Source organism: Cimex lectularius, unplaced genomic scaffold (genome assembly GCF_000648675.2).
Source record: "Cimex lectularius strain Harlan isolate CLEC.00 unplaced genomic scaffold, Clec_2.1 scaffold61, whole genome shotgun sequence".
NCBI classification, from domain to species: domain Eukaryota; kingdom Metazoa; phylum Arthropoda; class Insecta; order Hemiptera; family Cimicidae; genus Cimex; species Cimex lectularius.
The window spans coordinates 525,589-545,318 of record NW_019392650.1 but is presented as its reverse complement, the minus strand read 5'-3'; the positions used below and the strand labels follow the sequence as shown (position 1 = coordinate 545,318).

Here is a 19,730-nt window from a genome sequence, read left to right as displayed (position 1 = left end):
AAAAAACAATTAGATAAGTAATTAAATATAAATAGATTTATTTACTTTGCTACGACGCGCGGTTACAAAATAAATATATGTATTGCATTTCAATAGGTGGCTCGAATTTGCTTGCCTGCAGATTGATTTGTTTCATGTTTTTTCAGAAATAGGTAAAAACATTTTGTTGTAACGCACGTCATCATAGATATCGTATTTGGGGCTTAAGGGGTTTTTGAACATTATGAATTTAAAAGGTATGCCGAGATGTTGCTATACTTCTTTTAAAAGGAAACATTTTTTAATAGGGTTCAGAACTTTAAAAACTACTCCAAATGGCATAACTTTGCCAATAAATAAATTGAAATGCAATGTATAAAATACAAGTTTTAAGGAGTTTTCGTTGATTTCATTTTTATTTTTTCCATTTACAGTTACATAAAATCAAAATCTTGTTGAACGAAGCTGAAGGTAGAACTATCTAGCATTCCAACGTTATAAGATCTGGAAATTGGAGAAAGTTCAAAGGAGTTAAGAATTTTAAAATGAAACTCCTAGGAGAAAATTGCTGATCCAGCCAAAAAAATGTCTACTTTTTACTGCAACGAAATTTGGTATTTAAGGCCTTTAAAAGATACTAAATGGAAAACAGAATTTTTTCCAACAAATTTGTTTGCCTATTTTTGTTGTTATAACTTCTTATATATCTACTCTGCTTTAATACAATTATGTAATTATTTTTTTTATTAAAAAAAATCGACTGATATATACCTTGAAATACATTTACAACGAAGGCAGAAACATATATTTTAAAAAACTATGTAAATTACTGAAAATAGTTTTCGTTTTTCAGCTCCTAGGACCCCCACTGGCAAGAAGGCTTGGATACGTGTCTACTATTTTTTAGCCTAGTAACACACACACAAACACACACAAAATCATTCCAATCGGCAATCCGGGATTCTCCTTGTAAGTATTTATTTACGTTATAAGAAAAATATAAGTTCGAACTAAATAAAGAAAAATAATTTTTTGGGGGTTTAAGCATAGGCATAGGCATAGTTTAGGCATAGGCATAAGCAAAGGCTTTTAAAATTTATAGTGACAACAAATCAGAATGAATTATAATATAATTATATATAACGAAATGTAAAGAAACAAATAAATCCCCTTAGGTGAGGAGTGGTTCATTTTTGAATTGGTTTAATTGAACAAATTTCTGTCCCTTATAGGTAATTATCATGTGTTTAAAAAAAACATATTTACCAACGATCCTATTAAATTGTTTTATTGCTTTATGTAATTTACGTAAATATGCAATTTTTGGTGTATTTAATTATGGATAAGGGTGTTGCAAGACATAGTGGAGCATTTTCATAGAAAATTGCGCTGAGCACGCCACATTTCATTTAACTCTTCAACTTTTTTGACATCTTCAGAATACAGCGAGAAATACTGACAAAAACTCGATGAAGAGTGGTTTTTATTTTAAAAAAATTTAAAGAAATCATTTCTGTTTTCACAGTAAAGTATTTTTTAATATGATTATAGGGAATGATAAATTATGACAGAAATCTGTATATTTTGTTTGTTTATAAACATATAATTGGTTTTATATTATTTTTAAGGATGACAAATATTTACACATTCAACTTGGATGTAATTGATGTATTTAGTGATAAATTAAATCACAACGGCTCTTTCCCGTTCCTGGATGGAAGATAAAAACAAACTTAAAAATACAATTTTCTATTTATCGACCGGTTAGGGGGTGGCTGGTGGACTCGTCGAGAGGGCCAAGGGGTAGTTTCAGCATGTCGTCGTAGAGGTCTCTGGTGCACTTTCTGCAGCCCAGTCCCGTGTCAGCCAGCCGACCTGGCGCGTCATGGCGTCCGCATATTCCAAGGCGCATACAAACTGAACCTTCAATCATCCGTCCATAAATGATAAAAGAGGGGAAAAGTGTCGAGAAAGGCATGAGGTGAGTCCAATTGTAACCAGTCTGGAAAATTTGTTCATACCTGACTTTTTAAAATGACACCTAAACATTTAAATAAAAATAATAATAAATATGTATATATATATATATTTAATTCTTACATAGGACCTGTTGTTTCATGGGTAATACAGGTGCTCGCTCTTTATTTAAGGCTTCACATTTAAATGCAATGTTTGCATAATTAGTTCTTGCCCTTCTATTACGTACGTTTGAAATATTTTGGTGTACACTGTCTACATTAGACATATAAAACAAATAATAGGTTTTATGTATGTACATATATATCATTTCCAAAAATGTAGAGAGAGAGAGAGAGAGAGAGAGAGAGAGAGAGAGAGAGAGAGTGTGAGAGAGAGAACTTATATCTAGAACGAAATTCGTATGTAATTATAAGAATAACAGGCATTTTTTTTATAAATGTTTCTTTTATGTATTTCTGTCTTTACACGTTTTTTAAACTATCTTGTTTAACATTCAAAACAAATTGATATTTTATTGCTGTACCGATTCAGCCTACGCAATGTTAGTTAACTATTCGACTTTTAAAATAAAAATTAATGTAATCTGAATAAATAACTCCTTGTCTCAACAGATATAAAAGTTCATATACTTTTCAAGTTTTATATATACTGTATTCAAGTTCATATACTCGTAAAGAGATATGTTTTTGATATTCGGTGGCCTGCATACATTTTTTCGAATAAACGTTTACATGCATTAAGAAACACCTTCACTCCTTCAGGCGTTTAATACATGCAATTACAGATTTACTTGGACAGATAGATAAAAGGGAGATAAAGAGAGAGAGATGTAGAGAGTATGAGAGAGAGAGAGAGAGAGGGAGAGAGAGAGAGAGAGAGAGAGAGAGAGAGAGAGAGAGAGAGAGAGATCGTGTGGGAAAGAGCGAGTGAGTTTTCAATGGACCTGGACCAATAATTTCAATGTTTACGAGTTATACTAAACCGGCAATTCACTTCGGTCTTACCGAACTGTAGTACTGCTGCACCGTCATCATTTTCGGTAAATAATTCTTCGTTTTTCATTATTCTTTTTGAGATTGATTGATAAAAAGTTTTATTTAACCACGCAAAGTTAGATCTCGTGAACCTTTCTTCCACTTAACGTGAGTTACATTTTACACTATACATACAATTTATGCCGACTCTTTTGGTCTTTAGAATTTATTTTACAAATAGAATACAAGAAGAAATAAAATTTTATACATTTTTGACTAAATATTTCACTATTCAACAATGTTTGGTTTATAAATTTATAAGACAATATGTATTTATCAATGTAAGAAATCAATGAATAACAATCAAAAGAAAAAAAAAAGATAAACAATAAAATCTTTAACAAAAAGTTTTGATAGTTACTCATGACTTTAAATTAATTAACCAATTTTTTTTACCGAGGGTTCGCAACAGCAGATGTCATATGCACGCCTCAGGGTGCCGTTGTTTTTGAAAAAAAGCCCATTTGTCGGTATGTCGGGTAATTTTCGTTATTATTATAGTTATTTAGAGAATGAAAAAACGTATAATATAAAACATAATATTAATTCATTTATGATTCCATGATTTTACGATGGGATTAACTATTTTCGATCAGATGTTTTAGATATTTTCTTTTGAAAGTACACAAACTGTTCTCAGAGGAAATGCTATTAGGGACATTATTAAACAGCTTTCTGCTGGTAATTAAGAAACAGTTGGAGTTTTAGTTCTATGAATTTCAAATATATTGATTTGTCACATGTTTAATGCTTAGATTTTAAAAAAATATATTTAACAAATAGAAAGTTCCATTGCTTATAGTGTATAATTTGATATTATGGTAATTTTTTGTAATTTATCATATCTTAACGTCTTTATTCTCTCACGATTTTATCAGACAAATCAGGCATTATAGGTGCACTGAGAGGTGTTTTGAATGAATTAACTATTTCCTTTCTAACAAATACATTTTTTGCTATAATTTTATTAAGGCAGTAAAAAAGTGAATAGATTTTACTAACACCAAGTCTATTGTTATATTGATTACACTGTAATAAAAGTGTAATCATTTTAGTGTTTAGTGACTGTTAATTAATGATTATATGGAGATCGTGAGATACGGTCTGTGACATAGGTTTAGAAAAAACGCTTTCTTTATCGTGCCAACGTTTCGATCTTTATTGAGATCATCTTCCGGGTTCAAAGTGTTTGCTCTCTGTGTAGATGTGTCATTATTGTGTGTCGTGTTGAGAGTGCCCAATGGCCATGGGCCAATATTAATAAACAAAAGACAAAAAGAAAATTTGTGAGGGAAAATATATGTAAAAACAACATAAAAAATATTTAATATGGTATTAAATAAAATTATTAAATATGGGTTTGCATATAGGTAACACTTAGTTAAAAACATGTCACAACATGTTATAAAGTATCTTTTCTATATTTAAAATAATTATTATATTATTATGTAAATATATCTATATTCTTCAATTTGACATATACATGAATTTTTAAATATATTATATACTAAAAATAACTACTTATTGGAAAAATCCGTTATTATGCTAACAAGGGGTGGTGACGGATGTGGTATCGCCGATTTAAATGAAGCTTTTTTTAGTGATAGTAGTATTAAACTGTGTACGAGTTCTTGCTGAAAAAGAGGTTATATCGTTTTTTAAATATGATTTTCTGTCTTTAAAGTTTTAGGATATCAGTGAATTTTTTGACCTGGAATAAGAAAATTATATGCAGGCTTGGATTAAATGAAATTAGATGTCTAAAAGCAAATACAGTTCTAGTTAATTAGGTAAAACAAAATTTTTTAAAAAATCAATTTGGTTATTAACGATTCTTCAATGTCGTTAAATACGTATTTTTTATGGTAAACAAAATATACATTTTTTGGCTGGATTTTCCGGAACTAATTTTTTCCCTTATATTCCACCTAAAAATTCATAATTTCTCTAGATTTTAATCAAATTGAACTTTCATAAAACCGTTAGAAATCTGGATTGCCTTTAGCCTGTGTTAAAAATGATTAAATTTTAGAACATTAAAAAATAAAAAACGTCGAAACTAACAAAAATCATTTAAACGTTTTATTTTATATCTCTGGCTCTAATTTATTTACAGAAGCCAGGTTGTACCATTACCTGTGCCTTATAAGGTCCTAAACTGTTGTAAGGTTTTCGGTGGATAGGTCGTTTCGTTTCGTTTGTAAATAAATTAGACATATAAAATTAAACGTTTCATTTTTATTCATTTATAAATGGATAATATCTCAATTTTGCTAGCGTAGCCAAAAAATAGAAATATTTATGGGTCAAAAAAATCGACGGGTATACATATAATTACTTAAAAGTACATATAAAACTCAGACAGAAAAATATATGGTAAAAAATTTGAATTAGCTTAATTTTTTCTTTAATTCCAGAGCCTATTGTCAAGAAAGCTCGCCCACGTGTCCAATATTCTTCGAACTATAATTGTATCACCAAAAAATGGTTTAATTGAAATTCGTGATCCACGGTAGTCTCCCCTTCATAAAAAATGATCAATTGCTCCTTCAAAATTATACATGCATACGAATTTACTGTACAAGTTGCAATTAACTTTTAATCTTTCAATTAATTAAGGTTTTTAGTTGAGATAAAAAATCAGTGTCACGAGTGGGATTCGAACCCACGGTCTTCGCCTAGATACGCCGCTGCTCTACCATTTGAGCTATCGTGACTCGGACACCAACTTCCCATCTCAACCCCCGCCTTTTGAATTTTCCCTCCTTTTTGCCATTTTTCATCGTGGGTTCGAATCCCACTCGTCACATTGACTTTTTTATCTCAACTAAAAATTAATTGAAAGGTATTAATTAGTCAAGCGGACCTCGAAACTAGTGAATTTAACTTTTAATGTTTTTTAATTATTTTTGGGGGCAGTATATAGTTTGCATTTAACTACAAAAGACTACAAATGTTCTTAAACGAGAAAACTACGTTTTTCTGATATTATGGAAATTTATAATTAGTTTTGAAAATCTTTACATATTGTAATGATATTTGTATTAACTAAGCGAATGCAATATTAGTTTTATATTCCAATTAGGCATTTTGGCATTCATAATTATATTATTTTATCTTTGGTTTAAGAAAAAGCCTTTGATGATAGATTCTTATAAAAATGATTTATTATTTTATGAACTAATTTACGTTTGGCTTGGGATCCATAAATAAATAGGTACATTTAATCAAGACCCACTTTCAATCTAGTCTCTCTCTTTCTCTCTTTTTTTCAATTCGAATCTCTCAAACAGGAAAAAACACTCCGAGTGACAGTGTGATTTCACGGGGCAATAACGCGCAAGAACAAATGGAGCAGGGCCTTAGTTGTTAGGTAAAACCTCTCGTCTTGGAATGAGAATAAATGTTTTTCTTGGGAGTTTGAAATTTGTTTGTCCCATCAGATTTCCCCCTCTTTTTCACCGTAGCCTTTAAAAGATTTTCTTGTATATTTGAACTTAACAAATAATCGTCCAAGATGGAAACAATCAAATCAAACCCTTCGCCAAGTTCCATCAAGAGAGTTGACGGAGATGTTTCATATCGAGGCGCCTCTACCAACTGTGACTGTTTTCTTTATTTGTTTGGCCTGAACAATAACTAAACTGAAACTTCACAAAGTGTCAATTTGTTATTACATTTGGTTGTTCTTTTATTGATCTGCCTCCTAATTAAAGATTAGGTTTTAATATAGCCATTAATACATGCTAAATAATTAGCTTAACAATCTAAAATTAAAAGTAACTGTCATTAAAAGAGAACATTTGAAAATTGAAAGAAAAGACAAGAGAATTCAGAAAATAAAGTATCTAAGACTGATGTTTATAAAATGAAGGATGTGATTGTCAGACAATAAAATAATTCTGACTAAAGTAAAATATCATCCAACAGACAATATTATATTTTTAAAAATACCACTACAAGATATTAATTTAAGGAAAAAAGCCAGGTGAGAACAGCAATTTCTATTTTTAGTAGTAAATACTTTGTATATATGATTTATGTATAATAAAATGTGTAATTTTGCTTTGATGAACGAGAGAGATTTATTTATTGTTTTTCTTTGGTTTAGGACCGGTTCGAAGAAACAATTTGAAAAGCTTTCAAAGCCATAAAGCACACTCTCTAGAGTATGTCTGCTTCCTGAAAGAGAGAAGCAGAAAATTAAAACGCAGTTTGCCTGTCCAAAAATATAACATAATGAATCGAATCGCCTTGTGAACGGATGCCCCCAATAAAGATTTATATAAATATGTGTATGGTTGAAAAACAAGAAGATCAATGGCCCACCTCATAGTTTTCTGAAAATATTTGCACCATTAGAGAAATATTCAAGTATGGTACACGTTCAAATAATGGATTAATTTCCACCCCTTCTTGTGTAACAAACACAGAGAAATTTCAGCACAATCCTGCAATTATTTTATTTTTGCGGTAACACACACCCGCGCGCGCCCGTTAAAAATTATTTGTTTTATATCCGAAAACTGTATATGAACTTGCAATAAAAGTTCTCACATTTTGCCAAACCCTTTTTCTGTAATGAGCATAAATTCTTGATGGGAGTCCTTTTAAAAGTTGAAAGCGTGAAAAAGGACGACTAACTTTTTACGTCAAGTACGTGCTCTTTAAAACGAAACGGTTATCTTTCGAAACGGTTTGCGTTGAAAGCAATTTTTCTTGTAAGTAAAACTTTCAGGAGTCTCATTCGAAAATTTTAAACCAACAAAACGCAGAAACCTTTACATTTAATTTTAGCTGCAATTTATTCAGTGAGCCCTATGAGTTAATAATAAACCAACAACTCGATATCGATCTCCTAAACGAACAAGACTAGAATAAAGAAAAAACAACAGATAATTAAATATTGTTAGGAAATAGATAATAACCACTACAACATTATGCAAAATTTGACTATATGTATTTATATTATGTATAAAAGATTGGTTTATGGGGATTATAATTTTTTAAAAACTAAACTATAAATAATTGTATCTGTTATTTTTTTAAATTAAGAATAAATTCACTAATTTCGTGGTCCGCTTGACCAATTAATACTTTACAATTAATTATTTTCAATTCAATTTTCATCTCAACTAAAAACCTTAATTAATTGTTAAGAATAAATGTTGATAAATCTTAAACCTAAAGAGTAGAGTTTTTACGTACTTTTGTGCCAGAAGGAAAACAGTTAAATATACCAAATATGTAATAAAGCGTTGCAGTAATCGGTGATATTTAACATTTCCAATATTAATGTTTAATCGAGGTTTAATTAATTAGAGAATAATTTAATTAGTGGTTTGATTCAATATTAATTTTTTTGTTATGAAGGATTCAAATTGCGTTTTGATAAATGGCAAGGCTATTCTTGTTCAAAGATGTCGCAATTTAGATAAAGAGCGTTTTATGTCTAAAATAAGCACTCGTCCTTTCGTGCCGCTTATCAATTTCCGGTTCACAACGGAAAGGAGTTGTTAACCACGCTCTTGTCTGTCTGGTGAAAGTAATATTTATGCCTTTTTTCTAAATGTCAATTGCGTTTATTTCATCGAACAACATCAGCGAAAAATGTTTCCTTAATGTTAACCTTTTCATTTGACATTTATAAAACAAAAGATAAAAGGCAAACAACAAATGACACTGGTTTAGATATCATATATCCAAAGCTTGTCATATTTATTGAAAAATGCTTTAAATGACTTATCACGCTGATGAAAAATTTTGTCAGTAGATTTGTTCTCAATTTTTCAATTTTTATCTCAACTAAAAACCTTAATTAATTGAAAGATATTAATTGGTCAAGCGGACCACGAAAACTAGTGAATTATCATAATGTTGTCGGGGTACAAAATGTTTAATAGGCTTGGAAATTCAAACTGTTTTTTGCAAAAGCAATTTTTATGGATTTTTCACCCATAGCAGGATTCGGATTTATACTTATTGCTCTTCAATATTGCACTGAGATTATAGCATCAATAGCCTAGCGTAACATGACTATCATATCATTATGACTCAATGAATAATAACAAACAAAAATCACCACATGAGTGCCCTAAATAATATATATGCCCAACAGAGTCCATTCAGAAGGCAATTTTCTCACAGACTAAGAGTGCGGTCAGGGGGTCAGGAGGTATTTCCGAATTTTTTGAGGTATCTTGCGGTGTGAGACAAGGATGTGTCCTAAGCCCTCGTTTCCTTATTCTTGAATGATCTCCCGTCTAGCTTGGATTTTGGAGTCCGTGTTAGCGGTACAATTATTAAGATTTGAATGTATGCTGACGATGTAATCTTGATAACAGATAGTATTACTGGGTTGCAGAAAAATATTAGTCTCCTGGAATCATACTGTGATCAATGGAATCTCACTGTCAACCTGGCTAAATCAAAGATAATGGTGTTTAGAAGAGGAGGCAGGCCTGCCNTTTTATTTTTCGCTCGCCTGAAAAAGAACAGCCAACTTCCGGCAGACGGATAAGCATCCATGCTGTAAAATGCTTTTAATATTGTATATACTATACTTTAATGTAAATAAAGCTTGTTATCTAAAACAAAAATCTATCTATCTAAAGTACATTCAGACATTCCTGTTAAAAAATGTTCCAGAACTGGATAAGGGTGAACTCCTTAGTATGTGAACGTACAGACAAACTGAAGAACCGAATTGTTACAAATTATTTGATCTGTTTTCTTGAATCTTCCACTTCTATGAAAGGAAAGTAGCGTGACATGTTGATGTTGCCCATTAGACAGTTTTTCCGAGAGTATATTCCTCCCTACTATCGGCTAGGTCGTAATCCGACAAAGTAGTTCACTGAAACAGCCTATTATCCGCCTTTTTACTCTCAAAGATTCCTCACCGTACAAATAACATAATCTATCCGTATTTCCTAGTTTAGGAAACAATACTTTTCTAACTTTTATCCCACATAAAAATGTGGGATAAAACAAAAATTTTAATTAAAATGTAATGAATATAGAATTTTTATTGAAAGAAAATATATTTCTTGGCAATGAAAAAAATCGCATATATTTTTTTTAACCTAGGTAGGATAATTAATACGATTTATTGCCCATTATATTTCACTATAAATCAACATAACTATTTCACCTTCGCTATCTAGATAATAATATTTTTCAAAAGGCATCAACAAAAACAAAACAAAAAGCGTGCGTAATAACTATGTTTTGATATTATTTGGATTTCCTTAAAGGTTCCTGACTGCTTATAAATGAGAATTTAAGATAAGTTATGGCCAAGTTAATTACAAGGATCTCGCATATTCATTTCAACTTTGATCTTCCCACCCATTTCTGCTTCCGGGGAAGTTTCCTTATGAATATAATGATTGCAATGATTACCTCTAATATTTGTCGTGTCTTTTTGAATTTTTAACCCCAAGATATTGGCGAAAGAAAAAAAGCTCCGCTTATAGTCGAATTGTTTCTCTCCCTAGTTCCAATAATATATTCTGTGTACAAAAATCCGATACTACCAATATTCTCGCTGGAATATCAAGCAATAATAAGCGAAATTGTCAATAACTGAATTATACAGAACGCCCAACCAATTTCCTAGAAATGCATTTCAGCGCAGACAGCTGCGAAAAGTTCCCAGATCACCTCCTTATCTTCACAGACGGATCAAAACTTAATGGTTCCGCAGGTTGTGCATTTTATGACAGTCCGAACAAGTATCACGAGAACACCTATTTCTTAATCTTGTTAGCTCTTACACAGCAGAAGTTATAGCCATACTGAAAGCGCTGGAAAATTCCGCGAATATACCGAATAAAAAAATTGGGATTATGACGGACAGTCTCAGAACGATATGCCAGCTACGCACTTTCAATAAAAGGTCTGGATAAAATCCTAGACTGCAGGTATAAAACATAATGAAAGAGTCGACCTGTTAGCCAAGGAGGCAACCATTAAAGGATCTCCCACGACTGTGCAGCTAACCGTCGGAGACGTTACAAACAATATCAAAAGAGACGTGCGCAGAAAGTGGAAAATTGGTACGATACGGGCACAGCAGGGAAGTTCTACCGTTCATTATTCCCAGCATTACAAAAGAAACCGTGGTTTCAAGAAATAGAGAGAGGAAAACTCAACAATTACACGACTCCGAACTGGCCATGGCATCTGCGGTTCATATTTATACAGGGTTAACTGTAGAACATCGCCAAACTGCGCAACGTCCGTAGTAGAAGAGTGCCTTGACCATATACTACTACAATGCACCGAATATGAGGCCACGCGAGAACAGTTTCTGAAAGAATTGGAGGCTCTGGGGCTAGTGAAAAGGCCACTGAGCTTAAGCTCGCTGCAGGCAGAGGGTGACACGGACGTGTATGACGCCTTGTTCAACAAATACTTTAAGAATTGTGACATTAGTGTTTGTGTTGTTTATCCGATTATTTATATATTTATTAGCGTATTTATTTATCTATTTATTTCTTAGATTTATTACTTAGATTGTTAGTCACTGGTACCTGAATCTGGCTGAATATCCCTCATAAAGCCACAAAAACAAACAAAAAAACCAAGATAAAATTATCATTAAAGTAAACAAGCAAAGAAGCTTTTTAATTCATCCATATCCAATAATTTTGTACTAATATTACTACAATAAATTTGGAGATCTCGGTGGACGAGTCATTCGACTCGTATTTGCCACGCTAGCGGTCCTGGGTTCGAATCCCCGAATAGCCCATGGTCGAATAATATGCAGAAAGTATTGTAAAATTACTTGACCCTCTCGTTCGCGACGCCCAACGTTGGATGTTAAAACCCGTATGATAGGAATTACTTTACTATACTATAGTTATTATGTAGTTATTCAATATTGTATAATTAAATCTTTTGTCATACTTCACTACTAATAAAGTATGTAAAAAGCTTTGGAAAAAAATATAAAGATATTTTTACTTTTCGTTTTCCTTTTTATACTAGATATGCTTTTCAAAAATATTTTATGGTTAGTTATTTAAAAAGTAGGTTAAAAAATCCTTAGAATTTACAAATTTAGAGCAAAGTAACCTTTAAATGCATTTTATTGTGTATCGGTACCTCTGGCTTTCAGCTCGTACAGCTGAAAACAAGGCAGTACAGCTGTCGCTCAAGAAAACATGGTTCAAGATACACTAGAAAAAAATCCCACATTTAAGTTTTGAAATTGTATATCTAAAATTGCTGTTTCGTATTTTTAGGAAGCATCCCAATGACGGATGATGCGGAGTGGAAAGCCCAAGATGAAAAGTCGTACTTCTTTGTTTAACATCGTTGAGTTATAGAGAAAAAGTAAAGTTCAATTTAGAAAACAGCTTCCTACCAGTACTAACACGGCAGCTTAATAATGCACATCCAAGGCGCAAATAAAGCATTACAGTTATTGCAATATGGCATAATGAAAGCATGTGTGAACCGAAAGTTGAATTTAGAGCACTCCGTATGAAAATGAAAAAAAGAAAGAAAAACAGTGCACATAGAAATTATTAAGATCCTTAAAAAACACTAATATTGTACATATTTCGTGCAGATTAAATTGCTAGAATTTTTTTCATCGTTGTACAATATTTTCTAAATGAAAAACTTTTAATGGTAATGGTAAGAATAATTTTTATGTGTACAGCATGGCTTTGGCCAATAGAACACCCACAACCTAAAATTATTGTTCGTCGATCCCATTTCTGAGTCAAGGCAAAATATACAAATAATAAAAAAAATTATATCAATATATAAATAATAAATATCCCTAGAGGAAAAACAAGCAAAATTTGGAAGACTGAGAAAAACGATCGACACCAATCATTTTTAAAATTTAGTTGCTAAATCACCTAATGAAAAATAGAGTAGCATGTCGCACTAACAATTGCAAGATAACTGTCATAAACTAAATATTACTAATGAAGACTAATTTAGTCTTAATAACATAATCAAGTTTTTAATTGTTAAATATGATATTGTTTGTTCTTGTGCGTCTTTCTTGTCGTCCTATATCAGCACTGACTACACAAAACTGTATAGAAAACTCCATTTAAACCGTGGCTTTTTTATATTTTTAACTTTTGAAAGTTCAAAAGATATGTACCTATTTTTTGCATATTATAAAACTTTTTTGAATTTAATGCGTGAATCTTAAGCAGTCGTTTAAAAACATACACGTAATGAAAACCACTTATTTGTTTCTACAATTCCTTTTTAAATTTAAAAATAGAAACTCACAAGAGGTGAATTAAATTTAATTTAGATCAACAGATTAAATGAATGTAATTATTTTTAAAACGATATGTCATTTAGATTATTGCCAGTTAAAAAAGTATTTTAATATAAGTTTTATGCATCTATAGAGTAATTTAATGATTGTTGTACATATTGTTTACATATCTAAATATGTTAGCTTCTCTGGAGAGGATAAAAAAATAGTTTAAAACAGACAGGATTTGGTCCAATATAATTTTTGTAATAACAAAGAGCAGTTTATTTGCATATTTGAAAAGTGTTTCTCATGTTGAACTTTACGATATTAATTAGTTTATTATATAAACCTTTGTAAAGGGAAAATAAGTGGTTTCATCCAAAGAGCAGATTATTTTTACCTTTGAAAAGGTGTTTATCTTATTGATTGTACTTAAGCGTTATTAATAAAAATGCTATACGACTATCTAACAAAGTAATTCATTATAAAATCCTTTAGAAAAAATTACTTTAAGAGGAAAAAAGCCTTTTTATCGAAAGAAAGATTTCTATATTCAATTATATCCAAATTTTTAATATAATGTGATTGATTTTCATTGAAGTTCTGATTAAAATATTGTACCTTTCAATTAAAATACATTTCAATAATTTAGTTATTGAACTTCAACTTTATCCCATGCATGTTTTATTAGGTTTGTCTTAAATGCAATATTGTATGACGAGTTACAAAAAAATGTAGATCAGAACAAAAAAGACACAAAGAAAAGGCTGTTGATGAATTTGCCGAAATGTATGCCAGTCATAACGTACCAATATTTTCTCATCAGCAAATTCGAAGGATAAAAATATCATCGCGTTCCAAAATATGGAGTGAAAACAACATGGACCTCAAGTCTAGTTCAGTAGTGTGTCGAACTTTATTACTTGGCACCCAGCCCAACGAAAATCTGTCCGATTGTTCAGAAGGGTTTTTCACACCTCGACGTATTTCGTTACTTTGTGAAAGATGTTTCTGTTTCACTAGAGAAGCATTTCAAAGGCTCGGACGTATTGGTTTCAACTATATATAAAAAATTAATTAAGGTATTTAGTTGAGATGAAAAAGTCAGTGTCGCGAGCGGGATTAGAACCCACGATCTTCGTCTAAATACGCCGCTGCTCATTTGAGCTATCGTGACTTCGATCCACTCACCACCACTGACTAACCACTTATCTCAACCCCACCCTTTGAATTTTCCCTCCTTTTTGCCATTTTTCAAATGTCGTGTAATCAATTTGATTCTCGGCGACAAATGAAATGGCCACGGAGAGCTTTAGTGAAGATATATTTCATTTTAGGTTATTAATGGCCATTTTGAACACAATGGCCGAAGGTCGTGGGTTCGAATCCTCGTGACACTGACTTTTTTATCTTAACTAAAAACCTTAATTAATTGAAAGATATTAATTGGTCAAGCGGACCACGAAAATTAGTGAATATGTATAAAAACTTCAAGTGACCTTCATGACTTTATTTTAATTTTTGAACAGCATCGTCATCCTGAAATTCGCACATCTCGCTTTGCCAACAACATTGTCCCAATATCTCGGACAGAATGTTTCGATATTCAAATTCGCATTTTGTTCTCCTAATTTGCATTTTTATCGAAAATATTCGATATACTAACATGCGCCATGTGATCGTATATATGGGCGGTCAGTAGTCATTCTACATAGAAAAAACTATGCTCACTGCGAACTTTCGACTTAAATTCTGAAACCAAAATGTTCTTATTCCCATATTTTTTTTCTTGAAGGATAAACTGCAATAGATGGTATTTCTTATTGCTTATTATATGTCGCAAATATGACAATTTTTTCGCCTTGCACTATTGATGATAGATAGCTTTTTATTCGTGTAATACAGCCTCATTAGTGACTCGCTGGCCTAGGTATTTTCAAAATTCGATACATTCACATTTCGAATGCTTCTTGTTTTCAGCAGAGTGCGTCTGTCATGGTCCAAGTTTCGAAGACATAGAGAAGTATACTGATTACATAGGATGAAAGTATTCGAGCTCGAAGTCTGATAGATAAGTCCCGGTTTATTAACTTTCCTTACTTTCTAAAAGGATTTTCTAGCACATTTAACTGTCTAGCAAGATTTGGAGGGGCGTCGGTGGCCGCAACGGTTTAGGCGTTGACACGGCACTCATCACTGTAAGGTAAAGGTCCCGGGTTCGAATCCAGCGGCCCTGCATTTGAACCCGACGTACTTACAAATGGGCTTTTGTTCAAAAACACCGGCACTCGGCTATATAACCACTGCTGTTTCGAACCCTCGTAAAACATAAAAAGATTTACATGAAGGATCTTAACTTGGTTGTATTTATCGTAGCATCCCGTTTATGAGGTGATTTTCTTTATTACATCACTGCCAACCTTCAGAAGTACAGAGAACTACCTAGATTTTTTTCATGCTAATTCGCAATCCCATGGTACGACTTTCTACATTGACAGGATTTAATAATCCTTGTAAATCTGCTAGCCTGAAGTAAGACAGTGTTGACCCTATGTTATTAAAAAAAATTCTATTTACTTTCAAACCTTGATTTTTTCCTTCAAGATCATTTAGGAAATTCTAAATATTAAAAAGGAGAGGTGATGTGATACAAACCTGGACGAACACCGCCATTAATCCGGACAACATTACAGTACAAATTCCCATTTGATTCCATGATGTCACTTTGTCCAAACCAAGTAATATGTTTTTTCATAATCAATGATGTTAACAAATTCATCAACAATGACATCGAGACATCGGTGAAGACTAAAAAATAATTGTTCAATTCGTGAGGAGCGGTCGAGAATGAGATAATTTAGAAAAACACCTTTTTCATTTTTTGCCGAAGTTTCGACCTTTAATCGGGATAACTTCGAGGCAAAAAATGCAGTGACACAACACCTATGTGACATTACAGGACTAGCACCACACTTTATGCTCTGAAAATGTCACGAATAAAGTTCGAAACATCGGCAAAAAAACTAAATAATAAATAATTTACAAATCCAATTTGGCATACTTCACACCTCCGATAAATTCGTAAATGAAGAATTTTAAAAGTATTAATAGTCCCATACCTATTCAGACCTTCATTCCTATCACTCCTGATTCAGTACTTCTAATACACGGCGACTACACTACCATTCTATCCAAAAACAGACCCAGCAGTTGCCTTCAGAAGCCTCCAGGTTCATCTCTTCTGTTTGGAACAATGGAAGAAATGACAGACTCAACGAAGCGAAATCCTAGCAAATAATCCTCACCGTTCGTCGTATAACCTCTTTTCCAATGCTCTACATCTCTGTTCCTCTCCCAGCAGCCGATGTCGACCGCTGTTTGGTATACATCCACAAAAGACTTACTTGTCACCCCAACACTCAACTCGAAAGACTACTTGACATCAGGTCAAAATTCTTACTTCAAAACAGACGCCTCATTTACACATAATTACTATAACCAATCAGGACGTAGAAATTGAAGTTGCTTTTTGCGATCTAGCGCTATCGTAACATAATTATAAAAAAATCACGATAACCGTGAACATGAATTGTTTTAACGTTATATCAAAACATAAACGTAAAATATTATCACACTCCAAAAAAAAGTGATGAGAAATATATCAATTCATGAATAAAATTAGTATATAAGGTATAATTTTGTTTCATTTATTCGAACGTTAAGGTCGAAAAGCTTTTTCATAGATTAGCACCAAATTGACCAACATTTTAGTTATTAGTTTGTATATTTTACGAATCAACAATGATTATTTTTTTCAGGTGATCGGAAATGAAACGGGACAGCTTCCAAGGAAGTGCGACTCGCAGCTCAATCATTCAGTACTACGGGGTAATTATAATACATGACTATATTCTTCAATAAAATTAATATTTATCAATTAATGTATATTTTTTATTTACAGTGTTCCTTAAAACCTACCTTTTGTACAACTTTGAATTTTGTACAAGGTGAATAGTAAACAGTAGAACACTTTATGTACTTTCTAGTTACATTTACATAAATTAAATTGGGAAAATTAAACAAATAGTAATTAATTATTTCTTTTAATGTTTTCACTAAAATCCATTAAATATACCAAATTTTAGTGAAATGTGTGGTGATTAGTGATCGTTAATCGATAATTATTCAGAAATCGTGAGATGCGGTCTGGTGTGATGTAGGTTTCAGAAAAACATTTTCCTTGTCGTGCCAATTTCGATCTTTAATAGAGATCATCTTCAATTACACAGAAGACAAACACTTTGAGCCCTGAAGATGATCTCAATAAAGATCGAAACGTTGGCACGATAAAGAAAATGTTTTTCTGAAACCTACATCACACCAGACAGCATCTCACGATTTCTGAATAATTTTAGTGAAAGAAGACGTGGTAATAACAAATTTTTAAGTGTAAAGTTACAAGACAACCTATTTTTGGGTTCAATAAATTTTCAATATAGAAGCATATTGATACTGCGCGCGTTAAAGGATATTTACAGTGTTAGTTCGTATATATGTCCTTTTGTTTTTGTGTTATACGTCCCAGATTATGTTATTCTCGAAAGAAAAGTTAATATTCTGTCGATCTGTAGGCCATTTTTTTATGCTTTGTAGTTTTATGTTCATCATAAACTTTAGCATCATATCGCATAAGCCGTGTTCCGTTCTCGGGTTATTCGAGTGTCTTTAATAAAATTTTAATTTGTACAATGATTACCATGAAACATGCAAATAAATATCAGTCGGATATCGGTCGGATCATCCGAGAAGCTGATGGGCCAACAAACCATATGTGGAATTAGGTTGCAAGTAGAGAAAGGTTCCCGCTTTGTCCTACATAATTGGAGGGTGTCATTCTTTGGCTCTATATAGAGAGCGTGTAGGAGTTGAACCCGAGTTCAACAAAATTGAAAATTGTGCTTGAACGTGAGTATTTGAGTCAGCTTATATAAATCATTCAATCATTCTCCATCATCTTTACACAGTTGTCCCCCTGGAAAGTTCACGCGGTATTTGTTAGCAGTGAAATTTATATTTTTAGTCTTGTTGAGGATTATTTCTGGATTCATTTGCATGAATTTTTATGCTTTTCGACAATATGTTTGTAAAAACAAATCCTGCGCATTGGTAAGCATCGAGATTTTGCTGAAATATATATAGTATTCTATAAAATTGTATTTTCTAAAATTGCACTGATATTTTTTTAGTGACAAAAAGTAAATAAACTTAAAAACAGTTAGTCATTCTTTTTATCTAACGTTTTTGATTGAGATGAAAATCCTTAGATAAAAAGAATAATTGATTGTAATAATTAATACGGCCAATTATGACCACTAAGCAAATATGGATTAACTTAAAAACAGTGATCTTTTGAATGTTTGACACAACTTATTTTCTCGTCCCTGATTGAATGACAATTCTCATTTTTTGAATATTTATTGACAGATCCAATTGGATAAATCAACTGCACAAACATTTTATACACAAATGTTTTATGGCTGTTCTAATTCTTCCGTAATGATTTCAATTTAACTAGAAATTAATTATTTACCAGGATATAAGGAATAATCTTATTGGCACGCAATTCCTTTTGTCTTGTATGAATGTTTTAAAATGTTGATTATTCTTGAGCATACAAATACGTCATAATGTTTGTTTTTCTAATATCTTTGTTTTCCGTTTTAAGGAGTGTGTTATTAGCTTACGATAAAATGAAGGAGATTGTGTTTCTTGCAAAGAACATGTTAAGTTATGAAAAACACCATAAGTGGTAGATTATGTAATATATTTATAAAATAAACCCTTTCTAATTTCATTGTGTAAAAACTTACGTCACTCAGGTAATTTAATATTCAAGGAATAAACGAGAAATTTGACCGTGTAACAATATTAAATGATAATATCAACCCAATACAATTTAAATAAAGAAGAGATCGATCTTCATTTGATCTGGATCCATCCCTTTTTTATTTACGTGTAAGGTTTACACTTAAACTAACTTTTGGATTGAAAAATCGGTTCAACATTTCATTGATTTAAATGTCTTGTTAGTTAAAAGGGTCTGTAAGAGAAATGAGTTTCGAAAATTGGGCAGATTTTATCAAGATAAACGCATCGTCTAATTGGTTTAAAGGACAAAACTTCAAAAATACTTGAACTTTGAAGGGCACGTCGATAACGCCCCCTTTTTAAAAGGAGTAAACAGAAATAGGCATTGAACTATTTTCGTTTAGCCTGAAAACTATTCAATTGTATTTGTAGGAGGAAAGTTAGGTGTTTTTGCAAACAGTCCGAGCGGATTCACTTAACTCGAATAACTCCGAAAGTTACAAGACGAAACCAGATTAATGGAATTCCTTCAAGAAGATAATTACTTGGAGAGAAAAGAAAGCAAAGAACATGTTAAGTTATGAAAACACTAAATTAAACAAGGTGTACGAAAAGGTCCTTATTTT

General features: G+C 31.9%; 1 protein-coding gene across 2 annotated transcripts in view; it reads left to right on the top strand.

Moving 5' to 3' along the window:
• Positions 1 to 837: 837 nt before the first annotated feature.
• LOC106660890 (slowpoke-binding protein) overlaps positions 838 to 19,730 on the top strand; it is a 111,891-nt gene continuing 92,998 nt past the window's right edge. The window contains exons 1-4 of one of the 2 annotated variants that reach the window (XM_014383920.2): positions 838 to 948; positions 1,748 to 1,960; positions 12,248 to 12,338; positions 17,055 to 17,124. In XM_014383920.2, the coding sequence (XP_014239406.1) occupies positions 17,065 to 17,124 (60 nt within the window). In that variant the 5' untranslated portion in view covers positions 838 to 948; positions 1,748 to 1,960; positions 12,248 to 12,338; positions 17,055 to 17,064. Of the gene's footprint in view, positions 949 to 1,689; positions 1,961 to 12,247; positions 12,339 to 17,054; positions 17,125 to 19,730 lie in introns of those variants that run through there. The other variant, XM_024230601.1, reaches the window with a different exon arrangement.